At 44.0% G+C, this 20,659-nt stretch overlaps 1 protein-coding gene across 1 annotated transcript in view; it reads left to right on the top strand.

Moving 5' to 3' along the window:
• The window catches only part of LOC138566067 (protein HEG-like), a 375,817-nt gene that overhangs the window by 71,775 nt on the left and 283,383 nt on the right, over positions 1 to 20,659 (top strand). The window contains exon 3 of the mRNA XM_069643099.1: positions 8,797 to 8,957. Within this exon, the coding sequence (XP_069499200.1) occupies positions 8,797 to 8,957 (161 nt within the window). The remainder of the gene's footprint in view (positions 1 to 8,796; positions 8,958 to 20,659) is intronic.

Raw genomic sequence — 20,659 nt, forward strand, 5'->3', positions numbered from 1 at the left:
CGGTGGGACCGGTATGTAGCCATATTTCATTGGCTCAATGGTTTAAGCACTTTAGTAAACTTTATAAAAAGGACAGGATGAGCTATATGTCAATCCACAGTTGCAAATTGGTAAGCACTGGGAAAAGCTCCCTTTAAAATGTTCAATGATTGAAGTGGAAGAAGCTATTGAGGGGCTCGGGAGTGGGAAAGCAGCAGGCCTGTATGGAATGACCATTGACTTGTTAAAAGATGAGCCCTCCATCTGGGGCCCCCTGCTAACCCATGTATTTGCCCATCTCCCAATCATGGCGTAAAGCAATCCTCATTCCCCTGTACAAGAAAGGAGACAATAAAAATCCGGGGAACTATAGAGCGATCTTATTGCTAGATGCAGTGGGGAAGGTCTATGCAAATGTATTGCTGACTCGCCTATAGTGTTGGTCCAATGAGGGAAATCATATAAATCATCTGCAGGCTGGTTTCCAGTCAGTTTCCGGCACAGTGGACCACTGCCTTCGGCTCTATGCAGTCCTGGCCAAATACATTGCCTTGAACCCAATCAGGATTGATGCTGTTTTTGAAGATTTACATACAGCATTTGATAACGTATCTCGATGTAAGCTGTGGTCAGTCCTGAGAAGCAGGGGGTACCAGATTCTTTGTTGTCTAACATACAGTAACTTATACAAAAAACTGGGCCTCTGTAAGGTGGGGGCTGGTTGGGGAGACCACAGACACTGTTCCAGTAGAGAAGGGGCTGCGGCAGGGGTGTGTGTTGGGCCCTCTCCTTTTTTAGCCTGTATATAAATGCACTTATTGAATAGTTGTTAGCTTGTGATCTTTATTACCCTAAACTTGGAACAAATATATTCCCAGCTCTCCACTACGCAGATGATGAAGTGTTGTTTTCCACCACCTCTATGACTTTAAAACATAGCTTGAAAATGTTTATTAAAAAGTCAGAAGGACTGTCTGTGAAGCTAAACACAGACAAAACTAAGGTGAAGGTGTACGGTTGCAAAAATAGTATGAAAACTATTTGGAGGATATTAATAGGAGCATATATGTTGGAGCATATATGTTGTTACGATTATCTAGGGATTTGGTTCACAGAAGATTTTACTTGGACAGCTCATTGTACTAAGGCTGTGACCAACCTATAAAAATTTCGTAACGGACTATGTCACATTTTTAGTACACATGGGAGAGGTGCAATTTCGCCTGCTATTGACCTGTACAAAGCCATGGGATGGTCAGTGGCCCTTTACAGGGTGGAACTGTGGGGTCACTGTGTTAGCGCACAGCTTAATGTGCCAGATAACCACTTCCTGAGGTTGCTACTTATGCAAGCCTAGAGCGCTCCGATGCCTAGCTTGCGCTGGCAGTGCTACCTGAAGCCCTTGTCTGAAGTTGCAGTAACCAAATAACAAGGGGGCCCTGCGAGACCCTCTACCAGACATTAGTCCTGGTTACAAGAGCCTTACCCAGAGTCTTTAGCTCACTGTCTTTCACAGAGGAGAAATATCTGAAACATATCAGTCTTTGTCCTGCCCTGAAATGCTAGGCAATTCTCTTCTGAACAAGAGTACCAACAGCAACCCCAGACACGTGTTTCGGTCTGGTTGAACCTCATCAGTAAGGTGTAGCTGTGCCTCTCTACAAATAGTGACCAAGGGGTCCACGTCTGGATTCCCCTAGTAACTTAGGGTGAGACCCAAAGTTACTTTAATTATGCAAATAACAAGGGGGGTCCTGGGAGACTCTCTGCCAGACATTTGTCCTGGTTACAAGAGCCTTACCCAGATTCTTTCGCTCACTGTCTTTCACAGAGGAGAAATATCCCAAACATATCAGTCTTTGTCCTGCCCTGGGAGAGCCCAGCACCGGAATGCTAGGCAATTCTCTTCTGAATAAGAGTACCGACAGCAACCACAGACACGTGTTTCGGTCTGGTTGAACGTCATCAGTAAGGTGTAGCTGTGCCTCTCTACAAATAGTGACCAAGGGGTCCACGTCTGGATTCCCCTAGTAACTTAGGGTGAAACCCAAAGTTACTTTAATTATGCAAATAACAAGGGGGGTCCTGGGAGACTCTCTGCCTGACATTAGTCCTGGATACAAGAGCCTTACCCAGAGTCTTTAGCTCACTGTCTTTCACAGAGGGGAATATCCCAAACATATCAGTCTTTGTCCTGCCCTGGGGCAGTCCAGTACCAAACTGCTAGGCAATTCTCCTCTGAACAAGAGTACCAACAGCAACCCCAGACACGTGTTTCGGTCTGGTTGAACCTCATCAGTAGGGTGTAGCTGTGCCTCTCTACGAATAGTGAGCAAAGGGTCCAGGTCTGCATTCCCCTAGTAAATAAGGGTGAGACCCAAAGTTACTTTAATTATGCAAATAACAAGGGGGGTCCTGGGAGACTTAGCTACACCCTACTAACGAGGTTCAACCAGACCGAAACACATGTCTGGGGTTGCTGTTGGTAGGCTGTTGTAACCAGGACTCATGTCTGGCAGAGAGTCTCCCAGGACCCCCCCTTGTTAGTTGCAGCAACCAAGACACTATTATTTTGCACCAGGTTGTAGAGTACTCTGGAACTTGGCAAATATTGGGAAGCACTTGTCAGCTTGCAGAAAGTCCCCAGATCGAGCCCTCTCCCATGGCTTAGGAAGATTTGAAAAGGGTTTGAGGATCTTAATTTACCAACTTTGTGGTCCAATCCTGTGGAATTACTACCTATCTTGAAAAAGATGGCTAAAATAAAGTGCAATGATGCCATGATAAGAAATATGAGAAGGGCATGCGCTGCACTGCAGTCTGGTGTTCCGTATCTAATCTTGAAACAGACTGAGGGCTTTGAGGCATATTTAGACTGTGTGGCACTTTGGTACACTCGGGCCCTCTTTCTTCAACTATGCACTAACATGTTAAAGGTGGCCTTTTTTACAGCTGTGGTAACCCGGAGGAAACAATAAACCATCTCTTGCTTTTTTGTCCTGGGTACTCGGATCTCAGGAGATGCTATCTTGTCCCTTTATTTAGATTAAAAGGTGTTAGGCAAACTGAAGCAGCAGTGACGTTCTGTAAAAACACTAATGATGTGAACACAGTCTTTTTTATTGCAGAATTTCTCCATAGGGTGTGGTTGAGAAGAGCCAAATTCGTACTGCAGGAATGTGAAAACTATGTTTTATCAGAAATGTGATTTTAAGTATCTGTCAATATTGTATGGATTTTTTATAATTGATTTAAAATTTGCTGGTAATGCAATGACACATTTATGGTTAATAATGCAGAATAAACATTGTTTGAACACTTTATCTCAACTTGATCAATGTTTGGATTCTATGAATTGTAATAACATTAATAAACTAGATTTGGACACAATTGGAGTCCGATACATGGAATCCCTTGATTACATTGAGAGGAGGACTGTGTGATACAGTTTGATGAGAAAATGTGGTCTATGATTTGGTATAAGATTAGGAAAGTGTCAATCTTAGCTAATTTAATACTAGCTCTTTATTATTTTATGCATAGAGTGTTTCTTACTTCCCTGAAAATATTTAATTCTAAGCTGTTGGCCTTGTCAATTGGTTACTGGTTCTTTTAAAAATATGATTTATGAGTGCTCCAAATTGGAAACATGTTGGGACCAGTTATGGACATTTCTTCAACATATTTTCAAAATATCTATTCCTTCAACTCTAAACAATGTGTTATTAGGAAGCCCAACTACTAACGCAAGGAAAATTAAGAAATCCTTTGTTATCTTTCATTTGTTCATTCTTATTGCAATACGTTTGATAACATCTAATTGAAAAGACTTTAAGAAGGTTTCCTTTAAAGGATGGTGGAACAGCATTTGTAATACTCATAGAATGGAGAAATGCAATGCTAATACACCTCATCTCTCTATTAAGCCTGATAAATAATGGTATCTCTTTACAAACTATTTGAATGACATCAACCCTTAACCAATTCAAATTACAGCCTGAATAAGTGGATTGTAGGCATGACTCTTCAAAGCAAATTTAGTTATAAGTTTAGCTATATTTTGACTATTTATATATGCACTAAATGTCTGTGCCCCCACTGTTTTGTCGTTGTTGTTATCTTCTTGCCCTATATCCTATATATATTATTAGTTTTGGGCTTACAAGGTGTTAATATTAATCCAAATGTTAAATTTGACTTCATTTTGTCAATTAGTTGATGTTAAATTGCTTTGTTCTTATGCTAAAGTCTTTATTGTTCTTGTTTTATTAACAATTCTGAGGATAGTGTTTATAATTATCATGGCTATGCATAATTATTTGAAACTTGTTCTACTGTATATTGATTTTTATACATATTATTGATACGTTTTGTTGTAGTTTAGATCTGAATTAAATAAAACTTAATAAAAAAAAAGAAATTTGGTCTTGGACTGGTTGAGCTTTGGGTACGTATTAGACATCCAGGACTGGATCAATGTGAAGCAGACCTTGAGCCTGTGGATGTCTTCAATGAAGGATATCTTGAGGTAGAACTGCATGTCATCAGTATATTGGTGTATGTGGATGTTGTGTACAGCCAGGAGAGTTCTGACTGGCTCCATGTAAATGTTGAAGAACACAGTGGGAAGATGGATACTTGCAGGACTCCACATGTGATGGGTAGGTTTGTTGATCTGGTGGAATGCATTTGGATGAATTGGTAGAGATTAGCAAGTTAGAATTTGAAGCAGCTGAATACGATCTTGCTAATCCCCATGCGGCAATGTAGAATGTCAGTGAGTGTCTGGTGGTCTACTGTGTCGAATGCTGTTGAGAGGTCAAGGAGAACTAGGAGGCAAAGAAGGACATCATTAAGAATGTTTAGGGCATTGTAAATCATCTTAATGCAGCCATTTCCATGCCACATTTGGGTCTGTAGCTATATTGGTAGGACTGAAAGAGGTTGTTGGCTTCAATGTGTTGGAGGAGTTACTGATTTCTCATGGATCTTACCAAGGAAGGAAGATGGTTGATGGGGCGGTAGTTGCTGAGGTTGTTGTGGTTCAGTGTTGGTTTCTTAAGGTTCCTTAAGCTTCAGCTCCACTGTATTGTTACATATGCTTCTTATCATCCACATGGCCGTATATCTTGAAGCAGGTAGTGGTACCCGGCACCATGGTTGGTTCAGTCCTATCACTGAGCCCAAAACATGTAACTTAATCAGCAGTCACAAATCAGCATTGACCTTGGAAATGCCTGGTTCAGTGCACCAGTGCTAGAGTCTCAACGTTTGAAGATGAGTCAGACTTGGTCGAACACTTTAACACATGTCTGACTGGACTCTCAGGGTCCTTTGTGTCCTTGGTATATCAAGACAGATGTGTTTTGACTTCAATGGGTTTCCTAGTAGCATGTACGATTGTTTATAAAAGATTGGATCTTGCTGTTGTTGAAGTTTATATGACAGTTGAAAGGCTGGTTGGGGGCATTTTACTGGAGAAAGAGTTATGCTCCTGCAGCAGCAGATTAATCAATCATTGATTAGTGGTCTGGGGGCTTGGGCTAGCCTGGGGTGAACAGTTTGGAACATGGACAAACACACTTGCTAAAATAAAAGCATCACAGAGAGTTCAAATTTACACACTCTACCAGCAAGTGTCTTTGGGTTTCTACACGCTTTCAATTCTGACTCAGATGCCTTCTTTCCCCTCCTTTTTGCGTGAACAAGAGGGCATTTCTGGGCATTTTACAGCGCATCCCTGATTCACAAATGTGATGGCTTAAAAATGCCCATAAATTAGGATCTTCCCTCTTCTCCTTTTGAAACTGGTGCAGGGGAGTCGTAAATCATGACAGGGTCATGCACGACCCTGTCATGATTTTCTTGTGAAGTGTGACAGCCGTGGATTAAACTGCGGCTGTCACACTATTTAATGTATGTATTTCTTTAGGCTTATGTAAAAGCGCACATAGCCCATGTTCATCTAGGATTTCTATCTTCCTTGAAAGAGATTGAGATGCTTTTCTTCATCATTTCAAATGACAGGCCCTTGTATGGCCCTTGTGAGTGAAATGCGCTCCCAGCAACCTGGCACAATGTCCCCAAAGGGTATTGGTTTCCTTCCCCTTTCTTTCTCCTTATTCTCACAGCTAACCTGGTACACTATTCTGCCAGGTGCTGTGACTATGAAGATTGTCTGGTTTTTAATCTTCATGTGACTGCAATTTACTGACTTGCCCTTTTCAGTATTGTTTACTGTGGCTTCTCATCTTCTTTAGGCTTTCTTGAGTCACAGAAAACCTGGTATACTCTCCTGCCAGGTACTGTGACTATGAAGACCTTCTTGGAGGCCTTGATTAGGATTATGGGTGTAAATCCCAGACTCACACTTACTCCTTTGCCAGTTTTGTGCCCCTGGTATACTATCCTTCCAGGTACTCTGAATATGAAGATCTTCATGGAGGACTTGATTTGTATTGTGTATGTGGGTCCCAGACTCACACTTATTTCTCTGCCAATTCTGTCCACCTGATATACTAGCTTGCAAGGTACTGTCACTATGAAGATCTTCTTGGAGGACTTGATTAGTATTGTGGGTGCGGGTCCCAGCCTCACACTCAGTTCCCCTCCAATTACATCTACTTGGTTCTCTAGGCTCCCAGGTACTGCAAAGTTCTCTTTGGGTGCATATGTCTTGGGGTGGGTGCCGACCCATTCTTTGTATTCTCCCCTCCTTTTAACTCTCCCACCAACTGCCCCAGTCTCCCCGATCTCTCTGGAGAGCTTACTAGTGGTCTTCGGTTGTCTGTTGGTGCTTTGAGCCTTCTCGGGTTCCTTCTGTTTCTTCTAGGGACTGCAGCATCTCTGCAGTGGTTCCTGCTTCTGGACGGGGCATCTCAGCTTCTGTACAGGCTCCAGCCTTGCAGTGTGGCTGGATGCCCAGGCCTCTGCTTCTGTCGGGTTGCTGTTTGGCACCGAGGTATTGGGAACTCCTCTGCCGACGGCGCAAGCATCCGCTGCTGGTGATCTCAGCATCCCGGTTCTTCCATTGCTACTGGGATTCGAATCTCCCACTTCCTCGGGGCAGGGTCTCTCTCTTTAGAAAATCCTTCTTCCCTTTTCATGTTGCTTCCACACTTGGCTTATTGAGTGTTTCCTATGGAACAGACACTGTCTAATCTGCAGACATACATGGAAGTGTGTGGGGTTCTTATACTTTGTATAGGATAACAGGGTGAGGGAGGTTGAGGTGTAGGTGGACTATGCTGCGTTCTCCCTGGATTGTCCTCCTTTGTCTCATAGGGGATTTTCCTCCCCATGTGATCCTCCCAGGGTACCCCACTCCCAGGGGGGACTATTGGACAGTGGCTGCACTGCCCTGGCCCCATGGGAAGCGTCCTCCCTTATGCGAGAAGGGACAACATCCATGGATTCGTCACAGAGCCTGTCATATACACTCTCGACACTAATGTATGCCCGGAGGTAGATAGTGCATCTTCGCGCTACAGTTCAGCCCCCATCCAGAAATGCTTCAGTTACCTTTGTTTATAAGGTGATATGAGCATTTCTGAAAGCAGAGCAAATGAAACAAGTGCATTCTGTGCGCTCCTTTCTTTTGTGCTTCTTTTTGTGAATCTGGCCGTCCTATTTCAGGAATGCTTACATTCATTATTTTTTCTTTCATTGGTTCCTTTAATTCGTTCTCAAATCCTGTTCCTACTTATGTGGATCGATTGGATTAAGACTATTGCAGCGAAAAGTGCCTATAAAGGAACTCTGTACTGCGATATAAGAACAAGGGCCAACACACAATTACCAATGTATCTGAAGATCTTTCCAGATATAAGAATAAGATCGCTCTACATGAAGCTCCGTCTTAACCTACTTTCCACCAGATCGAGATTGGCAAAAATTAAACAGCAAGACCATGGAAAACAACAATGTAAGTTTTGCGAACAGAAAGGAACTATTGAATCTCTACATCACATCATCATGATAAGCCCGAAACTACAGGAAGAAAGAGCCGTATGCAGATCATACTTTAATATCAGTAAAGAGGTGCACACCCCAGAAGAGCGATGGGCACAAATACTGCTGGGACAAGATAAAAAGCTGATTTTCATTATAATAACATTTTGGGAAAAGATCATGAAATCAGTACAAGTCTGAACCACCAGCTCTGAACTTATAGACTGATAAAAGTCAGGAATTTTGTCTTGAAGAAACAAAGCTAAATGAAATAAGGACAGAAATGTTTAAGAAATGAAAAGTTTATGTATTCATGAAAATCAATTTAATTTAAAAAAAAAATTGAAAAAATCCTGTTCTTCCTCCTTCCAACCTTCTTTCCAGATAACATTCCAGTGCAGAGATTTCACTATTTACACAAGCTGTACATTCCAAATGTTGTTCCCTGTCGGATCAACAAGTGTAGTCTGACTGTTTTGTTACAACCATAAAGATGAGCAGGACCCCTCTTTATCCTCCATCTCCCTAGGGTTGTCACCCACTGGCATCACACCTGACAAAAACGTCATGTTTACTGCAGTCACCCATCTGTGATATCTTTAATGTCCTTCAGTAGTTGTTTTTCCTGGGCTCTTGTGGAAATCATCCTCTAGATTCACCTTTGTACCCAACCTTGTACCTCTACTGTACATGGCTGCCCCTATTCCTACCGTCCCAACCTTTGGTACAGTTCTTCTCAGGCCTTCTCCACATTAGGGACCTCCCATCCAATGTGATTCAAGCACTTTATTTGAATGCATTTCAACTTGCAAATAAATAATATAAATGTCAGTTTAGTATCCAGCAGTTCTGCTTTTTTCTTTTAAGCCAGAACCTTTCCGGGACAGTTGACTCTCCAGCATGGAAGAGATACAAAGAGCATTTACATACCTTACCAGAGGCAGCGCATCATTGAAGCACAGAAGAAAGTGAGTGCTGCAGAAGATCTCCTGGTGAGCCCAGGAGTTGTGGAGCAAATCGAAGCCTTGGTAAGAGACAAAACAATTCTTTAAAGACAATATTTCTTCTCTATCCTAAAATATAGTCCGGGGAAGGACATGGCACTGTTTTTTCATAATGTCTGTGGCAGACCCATTTGTGAATATGTAGCCGTCTTTGCCTCACTGGCATTAAGGCCAATATCTTGGTTTTAGGCTCTGGTATGACAAAGTCTAAGGTTTTAGGCTGAGTGGTGGGGCTTGGCTGATCATGGGGGTTATGTACCCTCATCAGCTATGTACGGTAGGGGTCAGAAGAGGTAAGGGAGAAACGGTCCCCCAGGTTCCCCAGCCCACCACCACCCTTGGAAAAAATACTTCCCCGTAGAAGACAAGGTTCACGAGGAGAGGGGGAATTAATTCCCTGGTCCAGAGGGGGCCTTAGAGAAGAGAAATGCCTACGACCAAGGCCCAGAAGCTCTGACTAGAATTAAAGGAGAGTGGGACCATGCTGGATTTGCATATGGTCTTTCCTCTTTTCGGATGACTTGGAATGTGAAGAACAATGATCTGCCCAGAGCAATGCCAGAGGTTCAGATGTATCCTAACCCTTCCAGCCATCACCACTTTTGTTTTACCATTGTCACCCCGAGTGGGATGCGTATGCCCATACGTGGGTCCCATTCCTCTTGGGCATAGAGACCAAAGCTACTCCTCACTGATGAGGCCCAATGAGGTCGAAACAGGTCTGGGGATGCTTGTTGTCTTGTGCAGAATGCATGTGATCAAGCAATTTGTGCTGGACTGCCCCTTTGGGGGTGGGACCACGCCTGATTTGCATATGGTCTTTCCTCTTTTGTAATGGCTTGGCAGGTGAAGAACGAATTTAAGATTTATTCTAAACCTTCCAGCCATCACCTCTTTTGTTTTGCTAAAATTAAAGGAAACCAACTATCAGTTAAGGGTGAGGGCATAGTCTTTGGGGAAAGATGAGCCAGGAACAACCCCTAGATCACCTATATTTCATAGTCATGACCCCCAAAACACATAATTCAGGTCATGAGTAGAATACACACCATCTCTTCAAGGTGCCACAGAACCGTTGGGGACGTGTTCCCCGCCATCTCCTTCGCCCTTCCTCCTTGCACCGGTGAAACCATGTTGCAAATCCCTGACACCACAAAACCATGTTGTGCACCAAGGTCTGCCAGATTTGTAGAGGAAGTGATTTGCGCAGCCAACCTTCACAGAAAACCCTTTTTCAAGCATTGTTTTTCACTAGAAATTTTCACAGGAAAGCCTGGGTATAGGCAGCGGTGCTCCTCAACACAGTTGTAACAAACATTACAAAATCCAGTAATCAATCACCACGCTCATTGTACACAGCACCACAGCTGAGCGTGGTTTTGAATGTGCTGCCCCAGGTGCTCGGTGCACACTACTATACAAGGATCCCACCGTCAATGTTGGTCTGTGTGTTGGTAGGAGAGCAGTGTCGATAGGAGCAAAGAGGAAGGGTGAAAAAGAGAAATGGGGAGAGGAGGAAGACAGGTAGGAGTTGAAGAGCGAGGCGGGAGGGAACAGAAACACCTCGAGAGGGGAGTAGAAAATTGAGCGTGCAAATACCTTGAAAGTAAAGTAAAAAGTGAAGAAAAGAAGAATCTGGAAAGAGTAGTCAAAAGTGGAGGAGGTGTAGAAGAAAACAAAGAGTGCAAAGACCTGCAGAGGGGAGTTGAAAGCAGTGAGGTTGGTGATTAAAGACGAGACTGGAAACATCTGAAGAGGGGAGTAGAATGTACGGGAGGTGGGGAGCAGATCAGAGAGTGGAAAATCCAGATGAATGGAGTAGAGATCTGAAGCGGCAGACTGTGAAAAAACTGAAGAAAGGAGGAGGTGCAAAGCAGTAGAGTAAAAAAAAGCGAGGAGGTCAAAGAGGAGGAAAAGTGGTACAGAAGGATGAAAGTACAGAACATCACAATGGAGAAGAATAGAAGGAAAGAGAGATGGTGAAGAGAACCCGATCATTGCGTGGCGCCAATTAGGTGGCGAGAGGCATAAAAGAGAGAGTGTGTTAGACATAGAGGTTGAAAAGGCATATAGGAACGTCCTGCAGAAGGGAAACCCAACCACCTGGTGCTGGCAATGATTTTGGCAGAGTGAGTCGCCAGTGCCCTGAGAGTCACGGCCAAAGCTCACTTATCCCAGTGATCTGCGCAAAGCCTAACCCAGGTGTGCCATAGCCTTGAGCAAACTCATGCCCTTTCAGTTCTCATGCAAGACGGTATTGCTCCCTTTTAATTTCTTTGGAAATCCCGAATTCATTTACCCAGTCCATTCCAGGCCTTTGGCCAGCTTGTGTTGTAAAATCAACCAAATCCTATTTCTTGAATCACAATTTGTCTGTTGATCTCTCAGCCATGCCATCTCCTGAGCCATTTCTTTCTTGATTGCCCTGGCTGTTTAGCTCAACCACAAAATCCTCTGGAAAGGGCATCATTTGGGTGCGGAATTCCCCAAAGATTATAATTGGGATGACCACAATCTGGGGAAATTGTCTGTTACAGTCAAATGTGTTGAAGGATGTGAGCATGGCATATTAGGAGTAGTACAGCAGTGGGGGGTGTTTTTGAAATATCAACCATCAGTGTCCTGTGCTAGATAAGCAGAGGTGGCAGCTGAACAGTGGAGTGACGAAGTGATAAACCCCCTACTTCGGTAAGTACGAGTAAGTATAGAGAGCTCAGAAAGAACCCTGCTCCACTACAGGTCCAGCGCCAGACAATAAAGATAGTACAAGGGGTTGTTGTATTTTCATGAAGTATATTTATAACAGACAGTTGCCCTATAGAGACACGTGTTTCGGCGAATCACTCGCCTTTTTCAATCAGGGCTAATTGGTGAGAGACATAATTCACTTTTTCAAATAGGGTGGTGAATTTCATGGGATCAATCCCGCCTCACAAGAGGTGGTCTCCTTCACATGCGTCGGCGTCTGGAAGCGACAAGCATACAAGCATATTAGGAGTAGTTAGATGGATGTTGCCCATAATAGCACACACCTAATACATGTATTGAGCATATTAGGAGTAGTTAGATGGATGTTGCCCATAATAGCACACACCTAATACATGTATTGTTTACAAAGTCATTGTGTTGCCTTCATGAACTATTTCATAGAGGTTATGTTCCAGCAAAATACAAGAACATACATAGCCGGAGATGCTGGAGTGTCTCATCACCAGATGAGTTAGGATTTCACCAATGACCTCCTTATTTTGCCCAGTGTATGTTATGGAGTGCACTCATCTCAGCCAAAGTCCCTATCACTTTTCTCCAATGTGTGTCTTCTCCCACATTGTGCGTGTTGACTCGCACAATGTACTCACATTGGACCCTAATCTTTCTCATCTTTCGCCAAAGTTTCCTATTTTTCCTGACTTTCTCTCTCCTCCTCAACAAAGTGGCCTTTGAGTTTCCACGATGTGTCTTGCTTAGTGGCTTTAATGTGCCTGCAACCTTTGGCTCTCAAAATGTTTTGGACTACAACTCACATTATCACTAACCATAATAGTCAATGGCAAGGATCATGGGAATCATAGTCCAAGAGAGCCAAAGGTTGAAGACCCCTTGTTATCTGTTTAGCTTCCCCTAGTGATCCTCTCAGCAACTACCTCTCACCCCCATTGTGCCTCACAATATTACTCTATTTTTCATTGATCCGGTCGCGCATTTTCTCCGATGTAACTCTCTTGATCCCTTTTACATTCCTCCCAACTTCCCTTGGTGTTTCTTACCCACTAATATGTCTCTGCTCTCGAAAACCATGTCTGTTGTCTCCCTTGAATTGCATATCAGTCGCCCGTCTCCACCAATGCTTTTTTATCATCTCTCCAAATGTGTGTTTTTCTATTCGGCTAATGAGGTATCCAAATGGTATTATGTGGTGCTATGCAACAGTCCTCAAATATTTTGATAGTGGCAATGCCACTATAAGGCACCAAGCATTTTGATGACTACATATTATTTTCTCTGTTTTTTATGCTATCTACATTTATGAACGCAGCTAGAACATCATTACCAGTTTACATTATGCCTAGTAAATATAGCATTGCAGGTTTCAAGAAAGTCTACTTAGGAAATCATTACCAGTTTTAATTGCGACCAGTTATCAGAGTAAATCAATACTACCAAATGATTTCCAATGTTCCTGCTGCCCAGTTGGTGTGTCATGGCAGATTTACAGCAAGGACAATAACCACATAATTTCTAGTGTATTTTATTCACACTTTCAATATATCTTCCAATTCCCATTAGGCCGTACAACAAAGCTAGTTTCCATTATGCTTATTTAATCCATCATTGTCTGGATTTAACTGCCCTCTCCCAGCAGTTTTATCTTTGGTTGTCGGTGATGGATGAAAGGGAGACCAATGCTTCCTTCCCGTTGTGGTGTATGGTCTAAACCAGCAGGTATCCACCAACCAGTGGTGGACAGAGCAGTAAAGACTCTTCTACCCCAGGCAATAGTATCTGCTAATGGGTTGCAGGCTGGCTGGGGTGGGCAGAACTGCCAGCCTCAGATGCCCGACTGAGCCTGGAAGCAGACAGGTCTGGGATGGGGCATCTGATAGCACCTGTCTCTGGGAAGGTCCTAATGGCACACATGCTTTACTTGCATTACTATGGCAACGACCGACATTGCACCCGAGTTTCAGCGTTGTACCAGTGACGGCGTTTTTGTTGGTTGCAGTGCCAGTAAAATAAGTAAATATGCCTGGGGTTTGCACTGGTGACATTTCAGGATTTACTCTGTTCAAAGCAGCAGCAGCAGCACAGTCCCTGTCTTTCTGCCAGCTACACATCAATACAAATCGGGTTATTCATTGCACCTGTACTCTTAGTTGTAGGCTCAGCACAATGTCCAAATATGTCGCATCTGTCTTGGGGAAATGGCAACATTTGCATCAGTATTAGTGCTGGAAAAAGCACAAGCCCCAACGGGGTCATCCTTTTAGGTTTAATAATGCTCATGCAGGCCCGTTTATTGCACTGTTACACAAGCAGAAATGCAGCCCTGCTATAAATGTAGTCCCAGGCACAAGTGTTTGACAACACTGGTGTACTTCGTGCTTGCACATATGACAGATATGTCATGTAGTGATATATGTAGTCATGATATATACCATATTATGGGATTACATGATGTCATGATGTCAAGTCATCTGCCATATTATTTGTCATGGTATGTCGTGACATGTCTCATATCATCCTGTCATGATATGTTATCAAATATCTGCAAAAGAGTTCTCTGTTTGGTGAACTTAATTTTTTTCCACTTTGTTCAAATTCTTGTCTATTTATTTAGCGCCACCTTCTTTCGCTCCCCTTGCCCCCTTTTCCCCTTGCGCTCGTGTCTCTTTTGTGTGTGTGTGCATATGCTTTTCCTGGATCCATGTCAATGTGTGTTTCCCTAAATGTATCATACTGCTGAATATCAGAGTATACTCTGTGTACCCAATGTAGATGCTTTAAATATTCTTAACTGTTGAGATTACCCTTTATTACGGTTCTATTACTTTAGATTCCTTTTGGGGTTCTGTATATTAGTTCGGGTCACCTTCGATCATTTTAGATTTCTTTTAGTTTAACTTGAAATACCTTTTAGATTACAATATGTACCTTTATTCCTTCTGGTTACTTTCAGATTCATTTGCATTACTTTGAGGTTATGTTGAACTACTTTAAGATTATATTTTATTACCTTACATTACTTTTACATTATCTTGGAGTACTTTCCTTAAAATGATCTTAAATCACAATAGTGTGGTGAGTTACCTCAGCGCCTAATTTTGAAATGTGGGGTAAGCAAGCCAGTAGGGACTGGGCCCGTCCAACCCGTAGCTTTACATTTCACCCAATCCATTTTCACCTAATGTGAAATCTTTGAAAAAAAATTTCTTCCAATTTGGTTCGGTAAGTGGGTGAATTTTAAAACATAGATGCGGACGGGGCAAATGGATAGGATAAGGTAGTGGGAAATGAGGGGAAGAGGGGGGTCGCCCCCGCATAATAAATACAAATAATTAGAAATAAAAAAAAAATGGAAAAAATAAAATTGAAGATTTCACCTTTCGGTGAAGTAAATCTGATGAAATGACTGACATACGTCCAGCCGCTACATGCAGTGTCTCCCAGAGTGTGGATCAGGGGGTATCCTGCTAGGCTCGCTGACCACTCAGGGACGTGGTAAACTCTCCCTGAGGAAGCCCTTCCTGCCACTGTTCATAATGATTCAATAAACAAAAATGCATTGCTTGGGGTCAACGCAGCTCCAAAAACAGAACTGCCAATTTGCAACATAGGGAGGTACTCTAAGAGCAAATCCGAAGAGTAAACTGCACCATAGAGTTAGCACAAAGAGGTCCAAGGAGGGTGTGTTTTGGTTGGGGAAGGGCAGGCAGTGGGTGCGAATGGCCACATGGATTAACATGGCAATGGGCGGACAGTGGGTGGGGTAATACCCAAACAACACCCACAGACTGTGTGTTCTACTTACATCTCATATCTCTCTTATCGGTACTGCAATACAATAGTTTTTGCCTATAGGTGGTTCTATAGTACTACCCAATATCCAAAACTAAAAAGGATTGCTTAGAAAATTAGTATGTATCAGTATGTTCATTAAATAAAAGAAGTATGACAACTTTTAAATATTTGCCATAGGTGGAAATCCCCCGAATGGCCATTCCATGCTTGCTTGATCTTCCACGCAGCGCAGTAACATAGGGTTGCCAAATATTAAAGTAAGATTGGGAAACTGAGATAAGCCCACATGTCTTGCAGCCCCCCTCCATTTGGAAGCTCTGCGTCCAATGTTCTCAGCCTGACCTTTTCAAAGAATGGAGATTTTCCAAACCTTAAGTATGTAGTAGTCTTTGCGTTCCTTTATTTCATAACCACAGTGAAGCTCAAGCAGCACATTGTAAATAACATGTAACATATAAACTGGGAGAAAAATGTCGTTATCGATAAACATGAACCTCTTCCCCACCCTCTTTCTTTGTTGCGGGAACTGCTCCATTCGATGAGCCAAAGAACCAACACTGCTAACTGGTGGTCCTCATTCCACTCTGATCCCTTGCCAGAACCTGCAACTTAAGGCCATACAACAATCGCCAGAACTCGTCCCCATTAGGATAGCTTCACCAATGCCCCTGCAAAACAGGGACCAACTCAGAAACCGTACACGGAGGGCAGCATGCAGAAACAAAAGACAGCGTGATTTCCTGTATAACACTGCCACTTTAACAACATAGCAAACTCCACAAGAAAATCACAGCATTATATGATGGAACACATTGCCACTTTAATACCATACACAAAATCAAAGGCACTATTGTTTTTAAGTGTTCGATTTATCAAACGTCATATAAACATTCCATAAAACTCAATACACAAACTGTACATCAAAGTACCTAAGGCACAAGTAAATCTTTCTAAAGAAATGATTATATTATATTTCCTTAGTGACAATTTTAAATGTACACAATTCACATTATCAAAAATAAAGGCATACGTCCCTTAAACTGAACGACAACTACTTCACTTGCAAATAATGAATTCAAGCTAGCCTCGCCTACACGTGTTTCACTAAGTGGGTTCAGGATAGAGATATCATCTTTCACGCTGTGAGCTTCTTCAGGGCTTTGTTAGTTATTCATTCAATAACTATTTATTTAAATTCTTTTGGTTGGTGCTGGCCCTACCCAGAGGGTCTCGGAGCATCTTACGTGGTTCAAATATTGAAAAGGTGTAAAATAGAAGTTACAAAATGTTTTCAGGAAAGGATAGGCCTTGTGGCCTCTGAGGGGTTTTGTCAGTCGGCCTCCTCTACTCCAACATGGCCGCCGGCACCTTTGTTTCTCCATGTACCCGAGTGCCTCTGTGCTTGCTCGCACTGCGGCTGAGCTGATTGACCCATTTCCTGGTTATCTGGCCAATCATTAAACCAGCAGGTCGGTGAGCCGGCTCATCGACCTAAGGCCCTCACTGAACGCCCCTGCCTGGCTCTGTTCGGTACTGGAAGGCGGCCCACTATGCCGCTGTGCCTGATATTCTCTCAGCCCTCGCTCTTCACAGTACTTGCTAGTTATATCCCTGCATTCAGGAACAGGAACAATATGCCACCACCCTTCACCGGTAAGCACACCGGATCTCCTGCCTTGGCCAAATCTCTCCAGCTGGTTGCCTACTGACTCTTGCCTCCTTGTCTCACAGCCTCACTGTTAACTGTTTCCTCCTCTCATTTGACATGGTTACTTGCTGTACATTCCATTCTTTGCCTGCTTCTGCTGCCAACTCATGCCTAACCCTTTTTATGCCACACTGTTGCTCTTTGGCTACATCAAATCTAGGGGTGATTTTTAAATTGTTGCATCCTCAATTTTGTGCTATTTAGTGCTCTTTGGTCTTAAGCAAATCTAGGTGTGCTTTTTTAAATCACCCACTAGCCCCTGCTGCTAGGCCACCTGGTGAGTTGCCTCGTTCCTGTGCAGTATCTGCTTCTGTTCCTTTACTCCCCTCTCTACTTTCCTTTATGGCTCTCTTTATCTCTCATATCTTCTCTAAATGCTATTCTATCACCTGTCATCCCTCTCTCACGACGTCCGAAAGGGAAAAGTTAAAAAAGATCTCCTTTCTTGTACCCCTGGCATACCTATCGCACACACCTATGTCAGCACCACTTCCAGACAGATTGTCACTGATATTCTCTTTTCTGTCCCCTCTCCTGACCTACTGACTCTCCATCTGATCTCCACGCTTTCACCTTCCTCTTCCTCACCCATTAATGGTGGTACTAAATGGGAAGTTCTCTTGGCTGGTTTCTCATCCTCGAGGTGCCTCATTAATGACTATCACAACAGTACTATCATGGCCCAGGGTCCTCAACCCAATCTCCTCCTCTTTGACCAGTGTCTGCCATCTTTCATCAACTTCCTTCCTGCTCCTGTCATCCCTCCTTCCTCTCTCTCAGCACCTGCTTCACCACCTCCAATGGGTGTACCACCCCCTCCCCCCTGTACTCCTACTTGGAAAATCTTTAAGGGTGGTGACCGGTTTCACTTAGCCACTCTTAATGCTTGTTTCCACGTCAAACATACTTTCAACACCTGCCTCTACTTGAAGACTTTGATCTCGATGTCCTCGCTCTCACCGTGGTTCAATGCCAGCTCAGTAACTGATTTTGACTCTTTTCTCCCTGATGGCTATAAGATCATCTCAAAGCCTCAGCCCAACAGGGCTGGCGGTGGAGTAGCCTTGATCTTCCCTGAGTGGGTCCCTTCATCCCTCATACCCACCCAACCCTACTGCTCCTTTGAAAGCCTGTTCTGCAAGCTTGACATCTCTCCTACTTCCTCTCTGATCATTGCCACTATCTACAGCCCCCTGGGCCCTATCTCCTCTTTTCTTTCAGAATGGGCCGATTTCTCCTCCTCTATTCTGACTTCAACCTCTAACCTCCTCCTTCTGGGTGACTTCAACATCCACCTGGATTCTTCCATCATGGCCTCCACTCTCTTCCATGACCTCTGCATCTCCCTCGCCCTCTCAATTCTCCCCTCCAGCCCTACCCACTCAACCGGACACACTCTTGATGCCTTCATCCATACTGATCTCTTGCTCTATACTGCTCTCTCCACCCGCTCTCCAGGTCTGACCACACCCTCCGTTCCTCCCACCTGGAACCTCTCGGCCCTGTAACCTAACCTCCCCCAGCTCTGCCAGCCTCTTTTGCGGACATCTGTCCAATGAAGCGAGTGTCAGTTGCTGGATTCACTTCCACCTTCATCCTCCCCCCTCCTCCAACCACTGACTCAACTATGGACTCTGCTCTCAACAATCTAAATCTTGCTATCACTAACACTCTTGATATTCTTGCCCCAGTCCTGAGGATCCATCTGAAACCTGCCACCAAGCGTAACACTTGGTATGACTCTGATCTAGCAGTTCTGAAACGGCGTGCCGAGCTGTGTGAACAGAAGTGGCAGACCTCAAGCTTATCCTCTGATAAACCAGCCTGTTGTCTTCTCCAAAGGCAATATCGTCTCTCCATTTGCTCCAGAAAGAGAGTTCACATCCAGGCCTGTGTCGCTGGAGCTTCTATCAACATGGCCGAACTCTTTAAAATCTGCAGGGAACTAGCCAATCCATCTGCAGTCTCTACCTCACCTCTACCCTCCCAGGACCTTCGCACAGCACTGGCCATCCACTTCACTGCTAAAACTCAGGACATTCTGAGTTCACTCTCTTCCTTCCTCCCCTACCACTACCCTTCTGCTACCCTCAACCCCTCCTGCTCCCACATCCACTCTTTCCTCCTTCTCTTCCATCACCTTGGACAAGGTCACTAGAGTTGTCCGCTCTATGAAGGTCTCCTCCAAACAGGTCTCCCCCTATTCTTCCAGAACTATTAAGGACAATATCGGCTCCCTTTCCCCTGCACTTGTGGACTTTTGTAATCACTCTCTTGCCACTGGGTCTTTCCCCTCTTCGCTCGAGCACTCCTTTGTGTGCACCCTCCTTAAAAAGCCTTCCCCCGACCTTTCATGTCCGACCACCCCATCTCTATCACTCCTTTCCTTGGGAAACCTCTGGAGAAGTTGGTCTTCCCCCAAATGACCAACCACACTGAGCTTGGTGGTGGCCTACACGGCCATCAATCTGGATTAAGAGCATTCAGAGCAACAGAAACTGCTCTCCTGAACACTCGCAAGGAATTGCTTGCATCTCTTGATTCCAACTCACCTGTTGTTCTCATTCTACTCGATCTCTCCTCTGCTTTTGACATGGTTAACCACTACATCCTCATAAAACGGCTCCATGATACCCTTGGTATCTCCGAGTGGGCATTGGACTGGCTGACCTTCTTCCTCACTGACCGTCCCTCCCATGTTATCCTGGGTTCTTTCTCCTCACTGTGATGCTGGAAATGCATTGCAGGGACAGGGCCTACCTGTCCTTGTCCTGTGCTCCATTATCATGTGTGTTCTATGTTGTTTTCTGCACACGAGTCCAGTTGAGACCCCTGGCAGTGCAGCTCTTCCTCTTTTTGGTTGTGGTGAACAGAGACCCTTGGATACCCATATGGCACTGATGGGTGGGGGATACAACCCTGTACAGCTAGTGTATGTTTTTGGGCACGTGTTTGTTGCCCACAGGGCAGTGTATGGGCTGGTGGCAGTTTCATGCTGATATGACAGGAGCTCTGAATATCCTCCATTTTGGGATACCCATGTCCTGCAATTGGGAAACAGTGTATTTCTGATAGAAGGCAAAATGGTCCCTGGGGCCTCTTGGTTTCTATTGCCTGTTACCTTGTTTTCCTAAAGTCCTGGGAAGTCCTGACTCTGCCCCTTCCCCTGACTGGCTGTTGGGTTGAAGAAACATATATGATACTGTGGGGAAATCCAGGCCAGATTGGCTGGAGCCTTCCCAGTGACTGTATGGTGTGGGTACATCCTTGGGTTGGGACCTGTCTGAATAGAGTGTGTGACCAATATGCATTCTATGTTATAGGTGTCTGGTTTATGTGTGTGTGACACAATGAATGAGGCAGACATACCTGAAACTGACATGAATGCAGTGTGGTGTTCTGAAAGGCTAGGTACTTGCCCCAATCCACATTCCTTGTTGTGGGTGCCTGGGTGGAAGCAAATGGCCTGAATGCCTGTGAGTCTGATTGGCTGCCTGCC

The sequence above is a fragment of the Ambystoma mexicanum genome, chromosome 2p, assembly GCF_040938575.1.
Source record: "Ambystoma mexicanum isolate Mex_15411 chromosome 2p, UKY_AmexF1_1, whole genome shotgun sequence".
Taxonomy (NCBI): Eukaryota; Metazoa; Chordata; class Amphibia; order Caudata; family Ambystomatidae; genus Ambystoma; species Ambystoma mexicanum.